We start from the raw sequence: 19505 nt of genomic DNA, 5'->3' as shown, positions 1-19505 counted from the left end.
CATGTAAGTTTATAAAATTGTTCTTTAGTTTGAAAAATACATATACCATTTAATATTGCTTATATTATGTAATCACAAAGTAAAATGATTGTACATTTTATTTATATTTCAGATGAGAAAGCAGTCACTAATGAACATAATTAGAAGTTCTAAATATATTTTATTGTAATTATAATAGAAGCTAATGATATAATATTGATTTAAATTAATCAAATAAAGTGGATTTATACTTCTTGAACTTTGGAAATATAAAACCTAGTGAGCAATACTAAGTAATGGTAAGCAGATATTTTCTTTAATTATTTACAAATGTTAATATACTAGAGAAGTTATTATAATATTGTTAATGAATGAGAAGTTTGAATTCAAGTCCCTTGGGAGTTACTGACATTGTTTGGTTATTAAAAACTTTAATTGTCATTAAGCAGCAAAGTGACAAATTAAGTATATTTTTAAGTTTAGAATTAAGTAAAGAGTTTTAATATTAAAGTTACCTATTGAACAAACCTTGGACTGATCTTACAGTTTAGTTTGTCAGTTTTCTATTTGATCAAAGTACTAACTAAAATATTTTATTTTCAGAAAAAGAGAAGCTAATAAGACAACTAAAAATATATAAAAAACCACAAATGGACAAGTCTTATCTTTTAATTAATTTAAGTGTTATATTATGTACCTGAAAATGAATTTGATAATGGGGAATGAAGCATTTTATGAATAATGTAAAAAATAAGACAAGTGGAGTATGAAACATTGCAGACTGCATTATGTTAAGGAAGATATTTGGTGCCTTATTTTAATAAAAACCAACCATAACTGAATCATTTTTATTTTGCTACCTGTTTGTTTAATATTCCTAACTATTAGTAGGTACGGGTCATTCATATATGCATTATCTGTATATTCTTGTAAAATAAACTAATATTGTGAACCACTTTAATGGCTTTTCCTACTAAAGAAGACATAGGTAAATTGCCAAAAATACAACTGACAAATACATAACATACAATGTTTATTCATTTCTTACTTCAACAGATTTTGCATTTACATATTAACTAGTAGCAAATCACTGATATAACCAAAAGTTAATTGACATAAATATTAACTTAAAATCAGCATCAAACTTAAATTTATATCTGAGATGTTGGAACATCAATATGGAATCAAAGGTTCATTAAGGGTTTTAATGTCATACCAGACTAAGTTTCTATTTTATAATTTTTATTAATCCCTCTTTTCATTTCATTGAGTACTTGCTGCTTTTCAATTCTCACTTTCTAAAAGTATAAATTTATTATAAACAATCAACCTTTATGACTCCAACTTAAACTGAAATTGTTTGTTGGACATAAACAGAGATAATTCCAACTAGTAGCAAATCACTAATAAAATCTACACTTATATAAAAGTTTGATTTAAACTCTAATTTCAGTGATCACACTAGTCTACGTTTTTTTTCTATTGTTTTTTAATTCTTTGGACTTTATCAACTTCTAGTCAACCTTATTTTCACTCTTTATTTATCAATCCACAGTACTATTTCTATTGTTTCTTCTAACCGGTAACAAAATATGTTGCTTCTTCATTTTGCAGATTAGTTGTGAGGTCAAATCCTAAAAATATCAAAGTATGAGTACTACTAATTATTATATATCGCGATTATGCAATTTCAAAATATTGTATTTATTTGTAGCCTTAAATTTCCGACAAAACATGAAACAAACCATAATTAATTTAAACATGCAATTAAATTCATATATTTACTTTGCACCTTCCGTAAATTCCACTTAAATCGAAAATTGTTCCGACCTTGCTGACATTCTAATGTCCCTTTTGCAGCTTCCAATTGCAAATTTACAATAATATTGTAAAGTTTTAACTTTTATTTGTTTATAAAAGTGACATTAGGAATACATTTAATCCAGAGACAATATGACGGAATAAGGTGCTACGAACAGCAGCTCGCATGTACGCTGTCGACTTTGCGGTAATGTATCGACATGCCTCTTGGCTACGAACGAAGCGTTTTCGACAGTACAATTACGCAAAAGCGGTAGTGTGTAGCGTTTGTGTAGTACTTTCTTTCATATTTTGATGTATGTGGCAACACAAATACCGGCGGTTAATAAAAAGAAGAAAAACTAATGTCACTCAAGACAGACTTCAGAGGAGTGAGATATGTATATTTTTTCCATGGGTTTTTCTATAAGAATATAAATTAATGACTCTTGTGAAGAATAAACCAATGAACAAAGTTAAATATGGGTTATGATTTATTATAAGATAGAACATCCCATAATTGGTGACCCCGACGTGATATGAAGTTTCCGACGTGATGTGAAGTTTCCGACGTGACGTGACCACTTTTTGGACTCGCACTCCCAGTTGAGAACGAGCGACGAGGGCGCAACGACGAGGTGCGGCCCCCAATCGTGTCGCTCCAGGGCCAGGTGCTCCAGCAGCGCGATCGTCTGGATGGTTTTTTCTTTCACGAGTCATTTGTCGCATTTACAAAACGCTTCAACTATATTATTGTGCATATATTGTTATTTGTTATATTTATATCTATTTGATATGACAACTTATATGTTTACTGTTTAGCTTACCTGTATACTAACCGTGTGATCTGCCACTGCACCTCTCTCACAGCTACAAATTTTTTTTATTATTTCATCTTGCTTGATCGTGTGGTATAATGGCTGATAGGGAATTAGAACAGCGATTACAACAGCTGACACTGGAGAATGCAGCTCTACAGCAGAAACTGACTGATATTGGATCTACATCAGAATCAACACTCAAGTCTGAAGAGCAAGCGGTGTGCAAGGTAACTGTCAAGTTACCACCTTTCTGGCCTGACAAACCAGCAGTATGGTTTGGGCAGGTAGAAGCTCAGTTTGATATAGCGGGTATTGTTGGTGATAATACCAAATATAATTATGTAATAAGTAGATTAGACGAAAAGTTAGCTGGGGAGATTGAGGATATCATTACCAGACCCCCACCCATAGGCCAACGGTATAAAAAGGTAAAAGATGAGTTAGTACGGCGTCTTTCAATGTCAGAGGAACAGCGGGTACGCCAGCTTATTAGTGTAGAGGAGCTTGGAGACAGGCGACCATCGCAGTTTCTGCGTCATCTGCGTTCGTTAGCGGGTAACACCCTTACAGATGAAAATATTTTGCGCCAGCTTTGGATGCGCCGTCTTCCTCAAAATATTCAGGCTATTTTAGCTTCGCAAACTGAACTGAGTCTGGACAAAATAGCAGACCTAGCAGACAAGATCACAGAGATATCAGGACCCAGCCACCAGGTGTACTCCTGTGCGATGCCAGCGCCTGTACCATCGGTACTGGATTCTTTAGTAAAGACAGTGGAAGATTTAAGCAAGCAAGTTGCATCTCTTACCAACTCGTATCCTCGCGGTCGCTCACGCAGCAAATCAATATCTAGACAGCGTTCTCGCGGTGCCTCACCTAGAAATCCAGATATGTGTTGGTACCATAGAAGGTTCAATAGCAGGGCAACCAAATGTACCAAACCCTGCAACTGGCAACCCGACACCTCGCCGTCGGAAAACAGGAAACACAGTCAGTAGACGCGGCGACTGATTGTTCTCATCAAAGCCGCCGTATTTTTGTTACAGATAAACATTCGAAACTCCAGTATCTAGTGGATACTGGCTCGGATCTCTGTTGTTTTCCTAAGCGTCTTTCAAAAAACCGTCGTGCTTCTGCAGATTTTGATCTAAGCGCTGCGAATGGGAGTTCTATTAAAACCTATGGCAACATATCTTTGCATCTTAACCTAGGTTTACGCAGGGATTACCACTGGAATTTTGTTATTGCGGATGTTGACACACCGATTATCGGCTCCGATTTTTTAAGTCATTATAATTTATTACCGGACTGCCGAAGCAAATGTCTCTTAGATGGTAGCACTGGGTTATCTATCCCCACTTCCATTGCATCCTCCAGTCAATCCAGTGTCAAGACCGTTATTTCTAATAACTCTAGTTTAACACACATACTTACTGAGTTCCCTGATGTCACGCGTCCACCTGGTCTACCTAGAATCATCAAGCACAACACCGTGCATTATATTAAAACTATTGATGGTCCTCCTGTGTCGTGTCGTCCCCGTCGCCTGGCACCTCAAAAACTTACTGCTGCCAAAAAAGAATTTGAAGACATGGTTCAATGCGGCACAGCAAGACCCTCTAAAAGCGCTTGGTCGTCACCATTGCACATGACACCCAAAAAAGACAACACATGGCGTCCTTGTGGCGATTATCGCGCATTAAACGCTAGGACCATACCAGATAGATATCCCGTTCGTCATATCAATGATTTCGCCTGCAGCCTCGCTGGAGCTACTATTTTCAGCACTATTGACTTAGTGAAAGCGTACCATCAAATTCCCGTTTTTGAAGAAGATATCGCGAAGACCGCCATCGTTACCCCGTTTGGCCTCTTCGAGTTTCCTTTCATGACCTTTGGGCTGCGCAATGCTGGCCAAACCTTCCAGCGTTTTATCGACGAGGTCACGCGGGGTCTCGATTTCTGCTTTCCTTATATCGATGACGTGCTTGTTTTTTCAGTGGACGAGAGCAGCCACAGAGAGCATCTGCGCGTCCTTTTTAAGCGCCTACAAGATTACGGGGTGGTGATCAATCCATCTAAGTGCATTCTTGGTGCCAGCGAGGTTGTATTTCTCGGATATCTCATTAACGCTAATGGTACGCGGCCTCCTCTGGACCGCGTTCAAAAGCTATTAGATTTTCCCCCTCCTGACACCGTGCAAGGCGTGAGGCGTTTTCTCGGTATGATTAATTTTTATCGCCGTTTCATCCCTCATGCCGCCAAGTTTCAAGCGCAGTTAGTAGACGCTTTAGTCGAGATCAATGGCAAAGGCTCTAAACCGTATCCATGGACGCCCGAGCTGTTGAGAGTTTTCGAAGACTGCAAGAAAAGTTTATCAGACGCCACGCTACTTACACATCCAGTAAATGATGCACCTTTGGGTCTTTTTACAGATGCTTCTAGCATGCACATCGGCGCCTGTTTACAGCAGTTGATCAATGGACAATGGTGCCCTCTGTCATTTTTCAGCAAGAAACTGACTCCCAATCAGTCGCAGTGGCCTGCCTACCATCGCGAACTTCTGGCGGTGTACGAAAGTGTACAGCATTTCCGTCACATTCTCGAGGTGCAACATGCAACCATTTTTACAGACCACAAACCATTGCTGTACGCTTTCGTACAGCGTCGAGAGAAATTGGCTCCCGCACAGCTCAACCAGCTTTCATTTATTTCGCAATTTACGACCGATATTAGACACGTAATTGGTAAAGAAAATGTGGTAGCTGACGCTATGTCGCGCATAGAGGCAATATCAATGGAACAAGATTTTGAAGCTCTTTTAAAGTCCCAAGAGTCTGATCCAGAGCTCTCTACCATCTTAGGTTCAACTGACTCAGGTCTTCAACTTTCTAAAATTAATATTCCTGGAACAGCTATTTCTATTATTTGTGACGTCTCAACTGGAAAAACGCGTCCCTATTTAACACCTTCTTTTCGCCGTGCGGTTTTTGACAAGTTTCACCATTTGAGTCATGCCGGCGTTAGAGCAACGACTAGGCTAGTTACCGATCGTTACGTATGGCCATCAGTTAGATAGGACTGCAGAGAGTGGACTCGTTCATGTCTGGCTTGTCAGCGCAGTAAAATTACGCGACACGTATCGGCGCCGACAGGAGAGTTTAAGTTGCCATCGGGACGATTTTTACATGTTCATATTGACATCGTTGGCCCTCTCCCATTCAGTAACGGGTACCGTTACCTCCTCACAGCTATAGATAGAGTGACCAGGTGGCCTGAAGCTTGGCCTATGCAATCTATCACCGCTGAGGAAGTAGCTGAAACGTTCACCCGTGAATGGATTCCACGCTTTGGTGTCCCAGCTGTTCTGACAACCGACCAGGGCACGCAGTTCGAGTCGGATCTTTTCCATCGTCTGATGCTTAGGTTTGCCACAAGGCGTAAAAGAACCACAGCTTACCATCCTTGCGCAAACGGCATGATTGAACGAGTTCACCGGCAACTTAAAGCCGCCCTAACATGCCACGATGATACGTGGACTAGAGCGTTGCCATTGGTATTGCTGGGTATGCGGTCGGCCCTAAAGGAAGACCTGAACTGCTCAGTTGCAGAAATGACATATGGAGAGCCATTACGTCTACCAGGACAACTCCTCGTACTAGATGACAAGCCAACTCCAGCAATGGAAAACCCAGCTGATTTCGTTGTACGACTTCGACGGAAAATGGCTGAAGTACAACCGACACCGGCATCGCGACATGGCACCAAACGGCCCTTCGTATTTAAAGAGCTACCTGGGGCGACGCACATATTTTTGCGTGACGACACCGTCAGACGTCCTCTGCAGCCACCATACACGGGTCCATATAAAGTTTTAAAGCACGCCATTGATGGTAAAACCCTGAACATCGATTTAAAGGGGAAGGACGTAACTGTAAGTGTGGATCGCGTTAAACCAGCGTTCGTCGAGCAGTTTGTTTTTCCTTCAGCTCGCACACCTAGCTTTGTACCCGCTGGTCCTGCGTTGCCGTCATTACTCTCGCCTACTGTGGAAAATATTCCTCCCGTTTCTGCCCCTAATCCTGTTGTTACCAGGTCAGGCAGAAAGGTTAGATTTAAGACTAGGTTAGATTTGTAAATATTAAGTTTTTCTTTGTAATGTCAAATATTTTAAGTTTTTTTTTTTATTTTATTGTTATATACTACAATTTTTCGCCTTAGTTTTTCTGTCTCCGTAGGGGGGTGGTGTAGCGTTTGTGTAGTACTTTCTTTCATATTTTGATGTATGTGGCAACACAAATACCGGCGGTTAATAAAAAGAAGAAAAACTAATGTCACTCAAGACAGACTTCAGAGGAGTGAGATATGTATATTTTTTCCATGGGTTTTTCTATAAGAATATAAATTAATGACTCTTGTGAAGAATAAACCAATGAACAAAGTTAAATATGGGTTATGATTTATTATAAGATAGAACATCCCATAAGTGTATGTAGAATACTTTTCGACACCAATATGGCTAGACCCCCTGTTCTCTCATAAATCATTGATTTCATGATTAGTGATTACGAACGGAGTGCGACTTAAAGACGTATTTTAAATATTATAAGTAATAGGATAAAGTTATGTCATATGTGGGTCAGACAGCAGACTTAAGTAATAACTAATACGTTGTCGCCCGTCGATACTCGGTTGTTTGTAAAATAAAAATCTTAGCAATAGAGATGCTGTCACCTTTCATAAGAAGAATACATTGTAATATTGGTAAAAAATTATTTTCAACATGTTATCCTGAAATAGACGTCGAATATTATTGTCACAGACAAAATTTATCGGAAATAAAACACAACATTGAAATAAGAAAGGGTGTCGGTGACATAAACAGAGTTCATGAATTGTATGAAAAGTTTAAATCACTTTCAAGGCGTGATAGTATGTATGAAAGTATAAAGGAGAATTTTTACACTGAACTAGTTAAATTGCCTAACATAACCCACCCTGATGTTCGAGATTACAAGGAACATCCTCGTACCATTAACACTATTAATCTTAAAAAAGATTTTGGATCCTACAAGCCTCTTGAATTCAGTGAAATAACACAATTATTAAATTTAATGAGAACAGATAAGCTTGGTTACACATGCGATAACAAAAGTTACTATTATTTTGGTGAATTAGCAGAGTATGAAGAGGCATTATTAAAATATACTGTGTCATATTTACTTAAAAAGGGTTTTAATCTGGTGTCAGTACCTGATGTATTATCAAGGAATATAATTCAAAGTTGCGGTATGGCAGTCAATGGTGACCGTACTCAGGTAACAGCTTATTTCCTACTTTATATTTAAAATTTCATAAAATGTCATGTAGTTAAATTATTAAGTTACTGTTATTGAGAAAGTCATAAATGTTATGATCATGCCTATCCTTTGTATTTTAATCTTATTTTTTATAATCTGTTACAGATCTATTCACTAGATCCTGTTCTTCATGGCGCTGACTTACACTTATCTGGTACTGCTGAAATGTCACTAGCTGGCATGTTGAGTAATACACAACATGACAGTAAAAAATTACCTTTAAAATTAGCATCGGTGAGTAGATGCTATAGAGCTGAAACTTCTAATACAATTGAAGAAAGAGGAACATATAGGTAGTATTTTTCACATTTCTTCACAGATTTTTGCTTCAAGCGTTAACAGTTTTTGAAATATTCTTTTATAGAGTACACCAATTTACTAAAGTAGAGATGTTTGTTGTTTCAAAACAAGAAGATTCAGATGATACTTTGGAATACATAAGAAAGACACAAGAGGAATTATTCTCTCCTTTAGGGATACATATGAGAGTTTTGGACATGCCACCACATGAATTAGGTGCACCAGCATTTCGGTTTGTATTATTTGTTTTAGTTTCACACCTCTATGATTTTGATTTATTTATACATGAAAAATTAAAGAACTTAATTGTCAATGCATGACTGGGATCTTAATTAAGTAGGATGATGAAAAGAATATTGTAAAAAAAAAAATTTTTTTAGGAAATATGACATTGAAGCTTGGATGCCAGGGAGAAATAACTATGGAGAGATATCTAGTTGCAGTAATTGTACAGACTATCAAGCCAGACGTCTTAATATTAAATATATGGATGGTATAACCACTAAGCATGTGCATACATTAAATGGGACAGCATGTGCTGTACCTAGAATGCTCATTTCTCTAGTTGAAACACATCAGCATCCAAAGGGCAAAATACTAATACCTGAGATTTTGCAGCCTTTTATAAACGGTAAGAAGTATATTGGAAAAAATGTTGCAGTTCCTAAGCTGAAACTTTTAAAAATAAAGAACTAAAAATTTCAGATTTTATCTTTTCTTCTTTTATCCTAATATCCAATAATAACTACAAATAAGAGTAGCACCTTATAAATATACATAAAAATTGGGTTTTTAGCAAATAACCGATGAACGCACTAATCCTGTAGACGGATCTCGTACATGTCGCACGTATATTATAAAGCTACATTTTATTACAAACTTTCTTAATAATAAAGAAGTAAGATGGAGATAGAAAAAAAGCGCGGGAAACGTTGGTCGTGGCGGGAGTGTTTTTTCTTGTGAAATTTTTAAATTTAATTTAACTTGTATAAAAGATCAGTTTGTATATATTTGTATGTAGTAGTTTAATTTAATAGTTTTGTTTATTCATTTGTGTATATATTCTACAGTATCTGGTAAGTTTGTATACTTTTTCCTCAAGGCCTGGAGTCAGGCGAAAAAATGGACGAGCCCCCGGATACCGGGGGCTCGCCCCCCGAGGTAGCTTGTAATATTATAATAGAAAATAGATTTTCTAAACTGGACGAGTCCAGTGTAGATACAGATGTGGATCAACGGAATGACCGAAAAAGAATGCGAGTAGGTAAAATTTGCAAACACTGCAACAAAAGGAAAAAAAGATTCGATCCGACGCGTCGGAACAAACAAAAGGACACTGATTGCTCGTGCCAAATACCGGAAATTGAAATTCCCTCAATAAGTACTGGGCTTAAGAACGCTAATGCTCTAGATAGTTTTCAGAACAAAGTAGACCGTGTAGATACAGCAACTGTTAATACCCAACAGCACCCATCACCTCCATCAGACGTTTCTCAGTCCATAAAAAATCCTACAGGCCGAACGTCTTATGAGGCCTATGACATAGGGCCATTCGTAGTTCATGCGCAAAAAGTTTCTTCAGATACGGACATCCCCTCCCTTCACCCCGTTCAATTTGGTTATTTCCTCAAGAAAAATTCTTTTAAAAACATAATTAATGGTAGCATCAAAAGGATAGGCAGAAACAGAATTTCCCTATCATTCTCTGACCACAAATGTGCAAACGAATTTATTAATAACCCTTGCCTGGCAAGAAATAATTACAAAGCTTTTATTCCCTCATTTAATGTGACCCGAATGGGCCTGGTGCGAGGCGTTCCCGCGGAATGGTCTCCCGAAGAGATATTAGACAACATCTCTCTGCCTGTAGGCAGCGGAGGAATTATAAAAATTAGACGACTTAATTATAAAGTACGTAACAGCAGCCCTCCTGAGTGGAAGCCATCACAGACTATTGTAATAACTTTCGATGGTCAAACCCTTCCTAAACATGTATTTGTCTGCTACAATGCCCTGCCCGTGGAACTTTACGCATACCCCACTATTCAGTGCTATTCTTGTTGCCGATTTGGTCATACTAAGTCTAATTGTAACTCTCGGCCCCGCTGTTACAAGTGTGGCCAAGGCCATACTGGGGACACATGCAACATACAAGATGATGCCGCGACTTGCTGCCTATGTTCTGGTCTACACTTTGCTACAAACAGAAAGTGTCCAGAATATGAACGGCAGACTAAAATTAAATTGTATATGGCTCAGAGATGTGTATCTTATGCAGAAGCAAATAAAGTGTATGATCCAGTTTCTAAATCTTTTGCTGATATAGTTAAGTTTTCAAACATCCAGAATACTCCTAATTCTCCTGTCCCACATATATCGCCTTCCTCTCCCTCGATTCCGTCGTATAGTAGATCTTATAAGAAAACAATATTTGCTAAACCAACATCCCCCAAACTAAAACGACTGGGGTATAACAAAACAGAACACTTAAATTTGATAAAGGACTACGACGCTCCAGCTCCTTCTAACGGGGTCGCTTTAATAAACAGTAACGTTAACAATAATGACATAATCTCTGATTTAATCCAACTTTTGACTGAAATTAAATCTAATTCTAACTCTGACAACAACGTAACCGAACAACGCCGCCAAATGATTGCTTCCTTAACTCAATTAAAATCCTCTTATGCGCCACGAACGCGAACAAATAATCCAGTGGAATTGCAGAAGCGCTATCTGCAATAAAAATGATTTAATCCATTTGCATAATAAATTTGAACCATTTGTCTCAACTCTGTCGGAAACATGGCTTCGCCCGGAATTGACTTTTCGAATTCCAGGTTATGTTATTCTCCGACAGGACAGACCTGACGGCTATGGCGGTGTTGCCATAGTCATTAAAAATAATCTCCCCTATTCCTTATTTCCACTTCCCTCATTCGGAGATGACTTATCAGTCATTGCTGCTATTGTAAATAAAATTTGTATAGTGTCTATTTATTTTTCTCGTCCTAATGTAAACATTTTTTCTCATCTTAACCAACTGTTTTCCATCCTTCCAAGGCCATTCTTAGTCCTAGGTGATTTTAATTGCCAACATCAATCCTGGGGAAGCACTTCTTCCAACTATTATGGAGATCAATTATTAGATATTATAGATTCTCATTGTATCTGTATTTTAAACACTGGGCTGCCAACCCGTGTTACTGGTCCAAGTGAAGGTGCAAGTGCGCCTGATCTATCTTTATGTTCACCTGATTTAGCTTCAACTTTGGACTGGCACCCTCTTGCATCTTCGTATGGTAGTGACCACTTTCCACTTGTAATTACTTTTCCTTCACACAAACCTACCAAAACCACTCGCTCTCCTCGTTTTAAATACAGATTAAACAACGCTGATTGGGAATTATTCAACCAACGAGTAGAGCAGAAAACTAGTATTTATTCTCAAGAAGGTGATCAGATCTCTGCCGAAATTCTTTCTCAGGTTTTGATTGAAGCTGCCGATGAATCTTTTTGCACTAAAACTAAGTTCCGATCGCAAATTCCTTCGCCTCCCTGGTGGGATCATGAATGTACAGCTGCAATAAAAACAAGAAAACAGGCTGAAAAAAATTACTGTGAGGAGATGTCAGAAGAAAATTTCGAGTTATATTTAGAATCTGCCCGTAGTGCTAAAAAATTGTTTAAGAAAAAGAGATATGATGGTTGGCAATCATTTTGTGCCTCCATTAGCCCAGACGTCAGCCCGTCAGAGGTCTGGCGTAATATTCGTAGATTTAGATCTGCATATAATAATTCTCCCTCTTCTAAATTACCGCTAACCCTAGCTGATCAGTTCATGGATCATCTTGCACCCCCTTCTGTACCGGAAGAGGCATTTCCTCCATTATCTATTCCTGCTTACATTTCCGATGACCAAACTGGATTAAACGCTCCATTCTCTTTGATCGAACTTAAAGGTGTACTCAATAACGTAAAAGATTCTACTCCAGGAGAAGATGGGATTCCATATTCTTTTTTGAAAAACCTTTCGGACCGTGTGCTGATGCTGTACTTAAATATTATAAATTCTATTATGATTTCTGGGTGCATTCCCAAGTCTTGGATCACTCAATCTATTATTCCTATTTTAAAAGACAATAAACCAGCCGATGATCCTTCTTCTTACAGACCTATTGTCCTTTCTTCTGTTTTAATGAAAACAGCAGAACACCTAGTTAAAATCCGTTTAGAATGGTTTTTAGAGAGTAAAAATTTATTAGCAACGTCACAATTCGGTTTTAGGAAAAGTAGAAGCACAATGGATAGCTTAGGTATATTCACTACGGACATAAGATTAGCTTTTTCAAACAACGAGTCGATAGTAGCTACTTTCTTAGATATAAGCTCAGCTTATGACAATGTTCTTATATCGGTTCTTAGGGGAAAATTGCTTTACTTAGATGTACCACCGATTCTGTCAAACTTTATTATCAATATGCTCAGAGAAAGATACATTAATTTATTTATCGAAGATGTCAAACTATCGCGGACTGTGTGGAAAGGATTACCACAGGGTTCTGTGCTCAGTCCTTTGCTCTACAACATCTACACATATGATTTAGAAACATCATTGCAGGCATCAGCAAACGTATTACAATATGCAGACGATCTTCTTATATACAAATCGGGAAAATCGATTGAAAATAATTGCCAAGCTCTAACATCTTCCCTTTCATTTTTAAAATCATGGCTTAATTCGAATGGTTTAGACTTATCTGTATCCAAGAGTAGGGTTGTGTTGTTTTCCAGAATGCGTAGGCCTCCCCCGGTCCATGTAAAGTTCAATAGTGTTTTGATTCCCTCAACTAATGACGTCAAATTCTTAGGAGTAATTCTAGATTCCAAGCTTACCGGTGTACCCCATTGTGAATATGTAACTGCAAGATGTGAACGTAATTTGAATATTCTTAGATGCTTATCGGGCATCTGGTGGGGAGCGCATTCACACTCCTTAAAACTGATTTACAACGCCATAATCAGAAGTGTAATGGATTACGGTAATTTTCTGTTGGAACCAGGAAATATTTCTGGTTTTAAAAAAATGGATAGTATTCAGGCTAAAGCAATGAGAATAGTCCTAGGAGCTATGAAGTCAAGTCCAATCAACTGTATGAGAGTCGAGTGTGTAGAGCCTCCATTAAGCTTACGACGGCAATTTCTGTCTGATAAATTCCTATTCCGTTGTATCCAATTCAGTAACCATATCCTAACACCTAAACTGACTTGCCTGGCATCTTTAATCCCCAATTGTAGTTATTGGAAAAACAAACGCCCACCATGTTTGGTTGAAAGTTACAGAAGATTTACTTATTTTGAGGCTCCTACTCACCAAGCGACTTCTAATCCATTGTTTAAATATAGTTATGATTCCCTTGTAATCTCTCCTGATATACATACTAGCACAGGTCTTGTGAAAATTGAACAAAACCAAAAGTTAACATTTAACTATATTGTTGATACCAAGTGGCCACAATGGCATCGAATATTTACAGATGCATCTAAGCATTCCAAAGATAGCTGTGTAGGTGTTGGTGTACTGCACTCTAATTACAATATTGTTCAAAAAACTAAACTCCCTCCTGAATCCTCCGTGTTCACTGGCGAATGTATTGGCCTTGTTAAAGCCATAGAATACATCCTTCTACTAAAACTTCAAAAAACTGTAATTTTTACAGATTCACTAAGTTCTTTGAATGCCTTAGCCCGGTTCCCATTTGGATCACATTATCAATTCCCTGTCATTTCCGAAATTAGAAACCTGCTATTAAAATGTATAAAAGAAAACTATTCCGTATCGTTTGCATGGGTTCCTGGTCACTGTGGAATATCTGGAAACGAGAAAGCCGATCGTTTAGCCAATGAGGCGGTGGAGAGTGGAGATGTAGACATTTTTAGAAACTATGCGCATGACTTGATGTCTTTTTCAGGGATTTATCTCAGGAATTCCTGGACTGAATCCTGGTCTCAAGATAGTTCAAAAGGTCGCCATTATCGTACTATTCAACCTTCTATACCCAGTAAGCCCTGGTTTTGGAGACTGAGATTCGGTAAAAAAGTTACAACAGTACTGTCTCGTATGCGACTGGGACACGTCTGCACCCCAGCTCATCTTACTAAGTTAAATATTAATGAGAGCCCTACGTGCGATTGCGGATATGATGTAGGTGATTTAAATCACATCATATTTGTTTGTCCTCGACGCGACCGGTCGGCTCTTCTCGAAGGTCTCATTTCCCTTCCAATTCCTTTCCCTTCATCCATATCATGTTTACTTTCAACATTGGACCCACATGTTTATAAACTTTTAGCAGATTTTATCTTAAGTAATAATATAAAAATTTAGACAATATGAACGTAAATATATGTAAATATGTTTTCTTACACTCCTTTTTTATGTAGATTTATAAGAATTGATCTTTTATTTTATAGATTCATTATTTTCTATTCCTAAATTCCTTTCCAGACGATAATTTTATGTTTTTACCCGTTTCCCTGTTTTTGACCCTGAGCCACAATGCACAAACCGTGCGGGCCAATATTTAAAAAAAAAAAAAAAAAAAAAGAAGTAAGATTTCTACAATATATTACTTATGGTATTGTAACAAATACAAATAGTATTATGATTATAATTTATTTCTTTCAACTTTGACGTTACGAAGGCATAAATATATAATGCTAATAATGTGCGTTTTCCAATTACAGAGCATAATGCGACTCAGTGCCGCACAATGCCGCATAATGCTGAAGCTTAATTGGAACGTGAATTAGTTTTCAAATGCATCAGCAGAATGCGCTAAGTCAGTGTTGAAAAAAAATGTTCTGAATAGAGTTAGCAACCTCATTAATGTATATGTCACCGTAAAAATATAAAAATTGGTTAAAAACTTTTTACGCTTATTTTAATAATCAAATTATTTCATTAACATTTTTTTACTGAAATAAGAGAAAACCTTAAAAGAATAAAAGGTTTTAAAAAGCTAATTTAACAGTAAAATATTTAGTTTCATGTAAGAAGTTTACATCATTTAAGTACGTTTTGAGTAATTTTTTTAAATGATTTCTAAAAAAAATATATACTTTTTCAAATCCATTGCAATGTTTACAAAAGTAAACCTGTAAAATAAATTTGTTTACAGATCCGAATTTTAAAATAAAATTTTATTCATATTTTAAATGTGGAATATAAAAAAATAACTATTTATATTTTATACCTTCATCCAAACTTATATTTTTTTTTTTGCAGTTTGAAATAACTAATTATTTTCAAAATCTACGACGAAACGAAAGCCTTACAAATTTTTCAACAATAAATAATATTTACTTAAACGAAAATTTCGATAAACTCCAACTTAAAGAAAAACACTGGTCTATTTTCTGTCACTACTCACTGTGTTGGTATTGATTGCGAGAAGCACGCGAGAGCATTAGTTTTGAGAGTGCTCAATTGTGCGAAGCGTTGCTGTAGTTGGAACATTCAACGTTGAGCATTATGCCGCATAATGCGCTCTAGTGCTGTAATTGGAAAACGCACAATTGCTATTGTTTTTTAATGAAAATGTTTTAATTATAACAAATTGCACAGACTGAGTTAAGCAACTAGCTAGTACCTTTTCTCATCTGTAGGCTAGTATTTGTTGTCAATTATATTTCGACATATTTGTATATTTGTCAATGTCTTTTGTATTTACTATTTATGTAATTATGTTGTAGGTTGTAGGCTGTAGCCAAAATTTCTTATAACCAACTCATATTATAATAACCACATTCGTATTGATATTAAATAAATGACAATGGAAAATAACGATTCTGACGAAGAGACACAAAAGGGACCGGTAGAAAATGCTTGGTCAATGAAAATACCAAAATTTAAACCTGAAGATAATCCACATGGGCTCCTGGAGGAAAGTAAATTTGCAACTTTATTCCCTAAGTATCGCGAACAATATCTTAAAGAATGCTGGCCTTTAGTACAAAAAGTATTGAATAACCATAACATTGTTGCCGAATTAGACCTGATTGAAGGTAGTCTAACTGTTAAAACTACGAGGAAAACGTGGGATCCTTATATTATTATAAAAGCACGAGATTTCATGAAGTTACTATCTAGAAGTGTTCCTTTTGAGCAAGCTGTCCGAGTTTTAGAAGATGAAATAGGTTGCGACATTATTAAAATTAACTCATTTGTTAGCAAAAAGGAGACCTTCCTTAAAAGGCGACAAAGATTGATTGGTCCTAATGGAGTAACATTAAAATCAATAGAACTATTGACTGAATGTTATGTATTAGTTCAAGGTAACACTGTATCTGCTGTAGGCCCATATAAAGGTTTAGTACAAGTGAGAAGAATTGTTGAAGATACCATGAAAAATATACACCCTATGTACAATATTAAAAGTCTTATGATTAAGCGTGAGTTGATGAAAGATTCAAGATTAAAAAATGAAAGTTGGGACAGATTTTTACCTAATTTTAAAAGTAAAAATGTTCCAAGAAAACAACCTAAAAAGAAAATCAACAAAAAACCTTACACTCCATTTCCACCCCAGCAACCAGAAAGTAAAATTGATAAAGAATTGGCAACTGGTGAATACTTCCTCAAAGATGACCAGAAAAAAGCAAAACGAAAACATGAAAAAGAGGAAAAACAACAAGAAGCAAAGAAGGCCAAAGAAGAAGCAAGAAAGAAAGATTTTATTCCTCCAGAGGAAAAGAAATATGAAAACAATGCATCAACTGAACCTACTGTTAATATTAGTGCATTTAAGGCAAAAATGAAAAAAGCTGCAAAACATACTAAAAATAAATAAACAAACTAATAATTTTGATCCTTGTGTTTTTATTATACACATAAGAATAATTTATTAAGGCGTTTTTGCAAATAAATTCAAAATTTCTTTTCTTAAGAATATTTTTTATTTCAACACATTTACAATAAATTCACTGGACAAACAATGATACTCGTAAGAAGGACTAAAGTCTCAATGGCATGTTTTTGTAATAATGATGTGTGTTTATCATGTTGATGTACCACTCAGCCATAAAAATAGTTATATTGAACTGTCATTTACAAAATTAGTACATAATAATATAATAATAATAATAAAGCATATTTATTCAAGACTTACAATTTGTTTTGTTTACAACCTAATTTGAGTTAGTATATTTCTTAAACTATGTTAGTATAAGTTATTGAAGCCTTGACCCCATCCGGGTATATGCCTCCTCCATCCCATTCCAAACCTGTCTATCCCTTGCTTTCTCTAGCCAGTTTGTGCCTGCCACTTTGGCAATGTCATCCATCCATCTCATTTTTGGTCTGCCCCGATGTCTGTTCCCTGGGGGGCCTCTCCATTTTGTAATTTTGAGAGTCCATCTTTGGTCTGGGACCCTGGCTACATGTCCTGCCCATCGCCATTTCATTTTTAGAGCATGTTTGAGAACGTCTGTAACATTCGTCCTTTCCCTAATGGTTTTGTTGCTAACTTTATGTAACCTCCTTAGCCTTAGCATGCTCCTTTCCATGGCGTGTTGTGTAGAAAGCAATCTGTTTCTGGCCTTATTAGTGTACACCCATGTTTGGCTACCATAGGTGAGGCAAGGCAAAATGCAGACATCCATTACCATCTTTTTTAGCTCTAAATTATAAGATCCTTTTAAAATTTCTTTGTGTGACCAAAACTTGTTCCATGAGCTTCTAATTCTTCTTTCAATTTCTTGTTCATTGCTGTTGCTGTTGAAGGAAATTTGTTTCCCTAGATAGACATATTCCTTTACATATTGGATCTGGTGCCCATCTATTTGTATAGGTCTCTGCAGACTGTTTGTTAGAGCCTTAGTTTTACTGGCGTTCATGTGCAAGCCAACCTTTTTGCTTTCGTTGTTCAAAGATTGCATCATTTGCTGAAGTTCTGAAGCCGAGTTGGCAAAAAGTGCAATATCGTCTGCAAATCTTATGTGGCTTAGTTGTCTATTGCCAATCCATATACCATTCGATTTCCAGTCCAATTTTTGAAATATCGTTTCCAGAACTGCTATAAAAAGTTTAGGAGAGAGTGGATCCCCTTGCCTCACACCTCTTTCTATATTAATTTCTTCCCCTTTGTTTTCCAATCGTATTAAACTTATACTGTTTGAGTAGATGTTTTGGATCACTTTTGTATAGCAGTAGTTTATATTGCAAGATGTTAATGCTTCCCAAATGGAGCAGTGAGTGATGCTATCAAATGCCTTAAGATAGTCCACAAACCCTATATATAGAGGATACTTAAATTCTTTACATTTTTCTAAAAGTTGTTCGATTGTATGGATGTGGTCTATTGTTGAAAACTTGGAGCGAAAGCCGGCTTGTTCTACTGGCTGCAAGAGGTCAATTTTGTCTGCTATTCTGCTTAACAACAGTGATGAGAAAAGTTTGTAGATGCTGGATAACAAACTGATCGGCCTATAGTTACTGATATCTCTTGGATCTCCTTTTTTATACAGCAGGACAATTTCAGACTTGCACCATTGATACGGGACAGTTCCAGAAATAAATACCATATTAAACAGTCTAGTCAAGAATGTGAAAAGCAGTGGAGCTCCCACATTTAAGGCTTCGTTACTGATATTGTCTGGGCCAGGACTTTTTTCTAATTTTAATTTTATGATGTGCTTTAATACTTCTTTTTCTGAGATTTCGTCAATTTTAGGTTCCTTTTCAAGCTCGTTAATCATAGTCTCTGTTAAGTTGTTACTGTCCGGCATGTTTTTGTAAAGCTCTCTATAGTAGGCTGTTGCGCATTTAATTATTTCTTGTCGTGATTTGGTTTCTTTTTGTTTTTGGCTGAGGTTTTGAATCCAGTTTTTATGTGTGCTCAGTTCTTTGTAGGCCCGTTTAGCACTTCTAAATTTTGTCAAGTTTTTCTCTATAATTGTCTTTCTGTAATTCTGATAGTCTTCTCTGATCGCCTTGTTAGTTTTCTTATAAAGAGATTTTAGTTCTTCTTTTAATTCTTTAGTTTTATTTTTAGTAGACTTTAATTCCGTTCGTTGAGATATCAAATCTAGTGTTTCTTTTTTAAGTATTTTATGTTCTCTTTTGCTGTTTTCCATTTTTGTGTTTAGACTAGAAATGATGATTTTTTCAAGATTGTCATAGTAAGTCTGGATATCTTGTGTTTTTTCTAGTGTTTCACTTTGTTTGGACAAGTTAGTTTCTAGT

General features: G+C 36.5%; 2 protein-coding genes across 2 annotated transcripts; both read left to right on the top strand.

Annotated features, from left to right (window-relative positions):
* The first annotated feature begins 7159 nt into the window (after positions 1-7159).
* On the top strand, positions 7160-8964 carry LOC125053635 (serine--tRNA ligase, mitochondrial). The gene is made up of 4 exons (XM_047655083.1): positions 7160-7918; positions 8066-8253; positions 8325-8492; positions 8641-8964. The coding sequence occupies exons 1-4, from the start codon at positions 7325-7327 to the stop codon at positions 8954-8956; spliced, it is 1266 nt and encodes a 421-aa protein (XP_047511039.1). The 5' UTR covers positions 7160-7324; the 3' UTR covers positions 8957-8964.
* Positions 8965-15991: 7027 nt separating this feature from the next.
* On the top strand, positions 15992-17130 carry LOC125053638 (KRR1 small subunit processome component homolog). Its single transcript, XM_047655088.1, has one exon. It carries the CDS (start codon positions 16090-16092, stop codon positions 17110-17112), a length of 1023 nt encoding a protein of 340 aa, XP_047511044.1. The 5' UTR covers positions 15992-16089; the 3' UTR covers positions 17113-17130.
* Positions 17131-19505: the final 2375 nt, after the last annotated feature.

This window comes from Pieris napi, chromosome 11 (genome assembly GCF_905475465.1).
Source record: "Pieris napi chromosome 11, ilPieNapi1.2, whole genome shotgun sequence".
Taxonomy (NCBI): Eukaryota; Metazoa; Arthropoda; class Insecta; order Lepidoptera; family Pieridae; genus Pieris; species Pieris napi.
Note: the sequence above shows the minus strand (reverse complement) of the source record. Positions and strands in the feature narration are given on the sequence as shown.

What these genes read in the sequence shown, in the direction of transcription:
- LOC125053635 (XM_047655083.1), top strand. Translation starts at nt 7,325, where the DNA reads ATGCTGTCACCTTTCATAAGAAGAATACATTGTAATATTGGTAAAAAA. An exon ending in TCAATGGTGACCGTACTCAG is followed by an intron (nt 7,919 to 8,065) that starts GTAACAGCTTAT and finishes AATCTGTTACAG; the next exon opens with ATCTATTCACTAGATCCTGT. An exon ending in GAAGAAAGAGGAACATATAG is followed by an intron (nt 8,254 to 8,324) that starts GTAGTATTTTTC and finishes ATTCTTTTATAG; the next exon opens with AGTACACCAATTTACTAAAG.
- LOC125053638 (XM_047655088.1), top strand. Translation starts at nt 16,090, where the DNA reads ATGACAATGGAAAATAACGATTCTGACGAAGAGACACAAAAGGGACCG.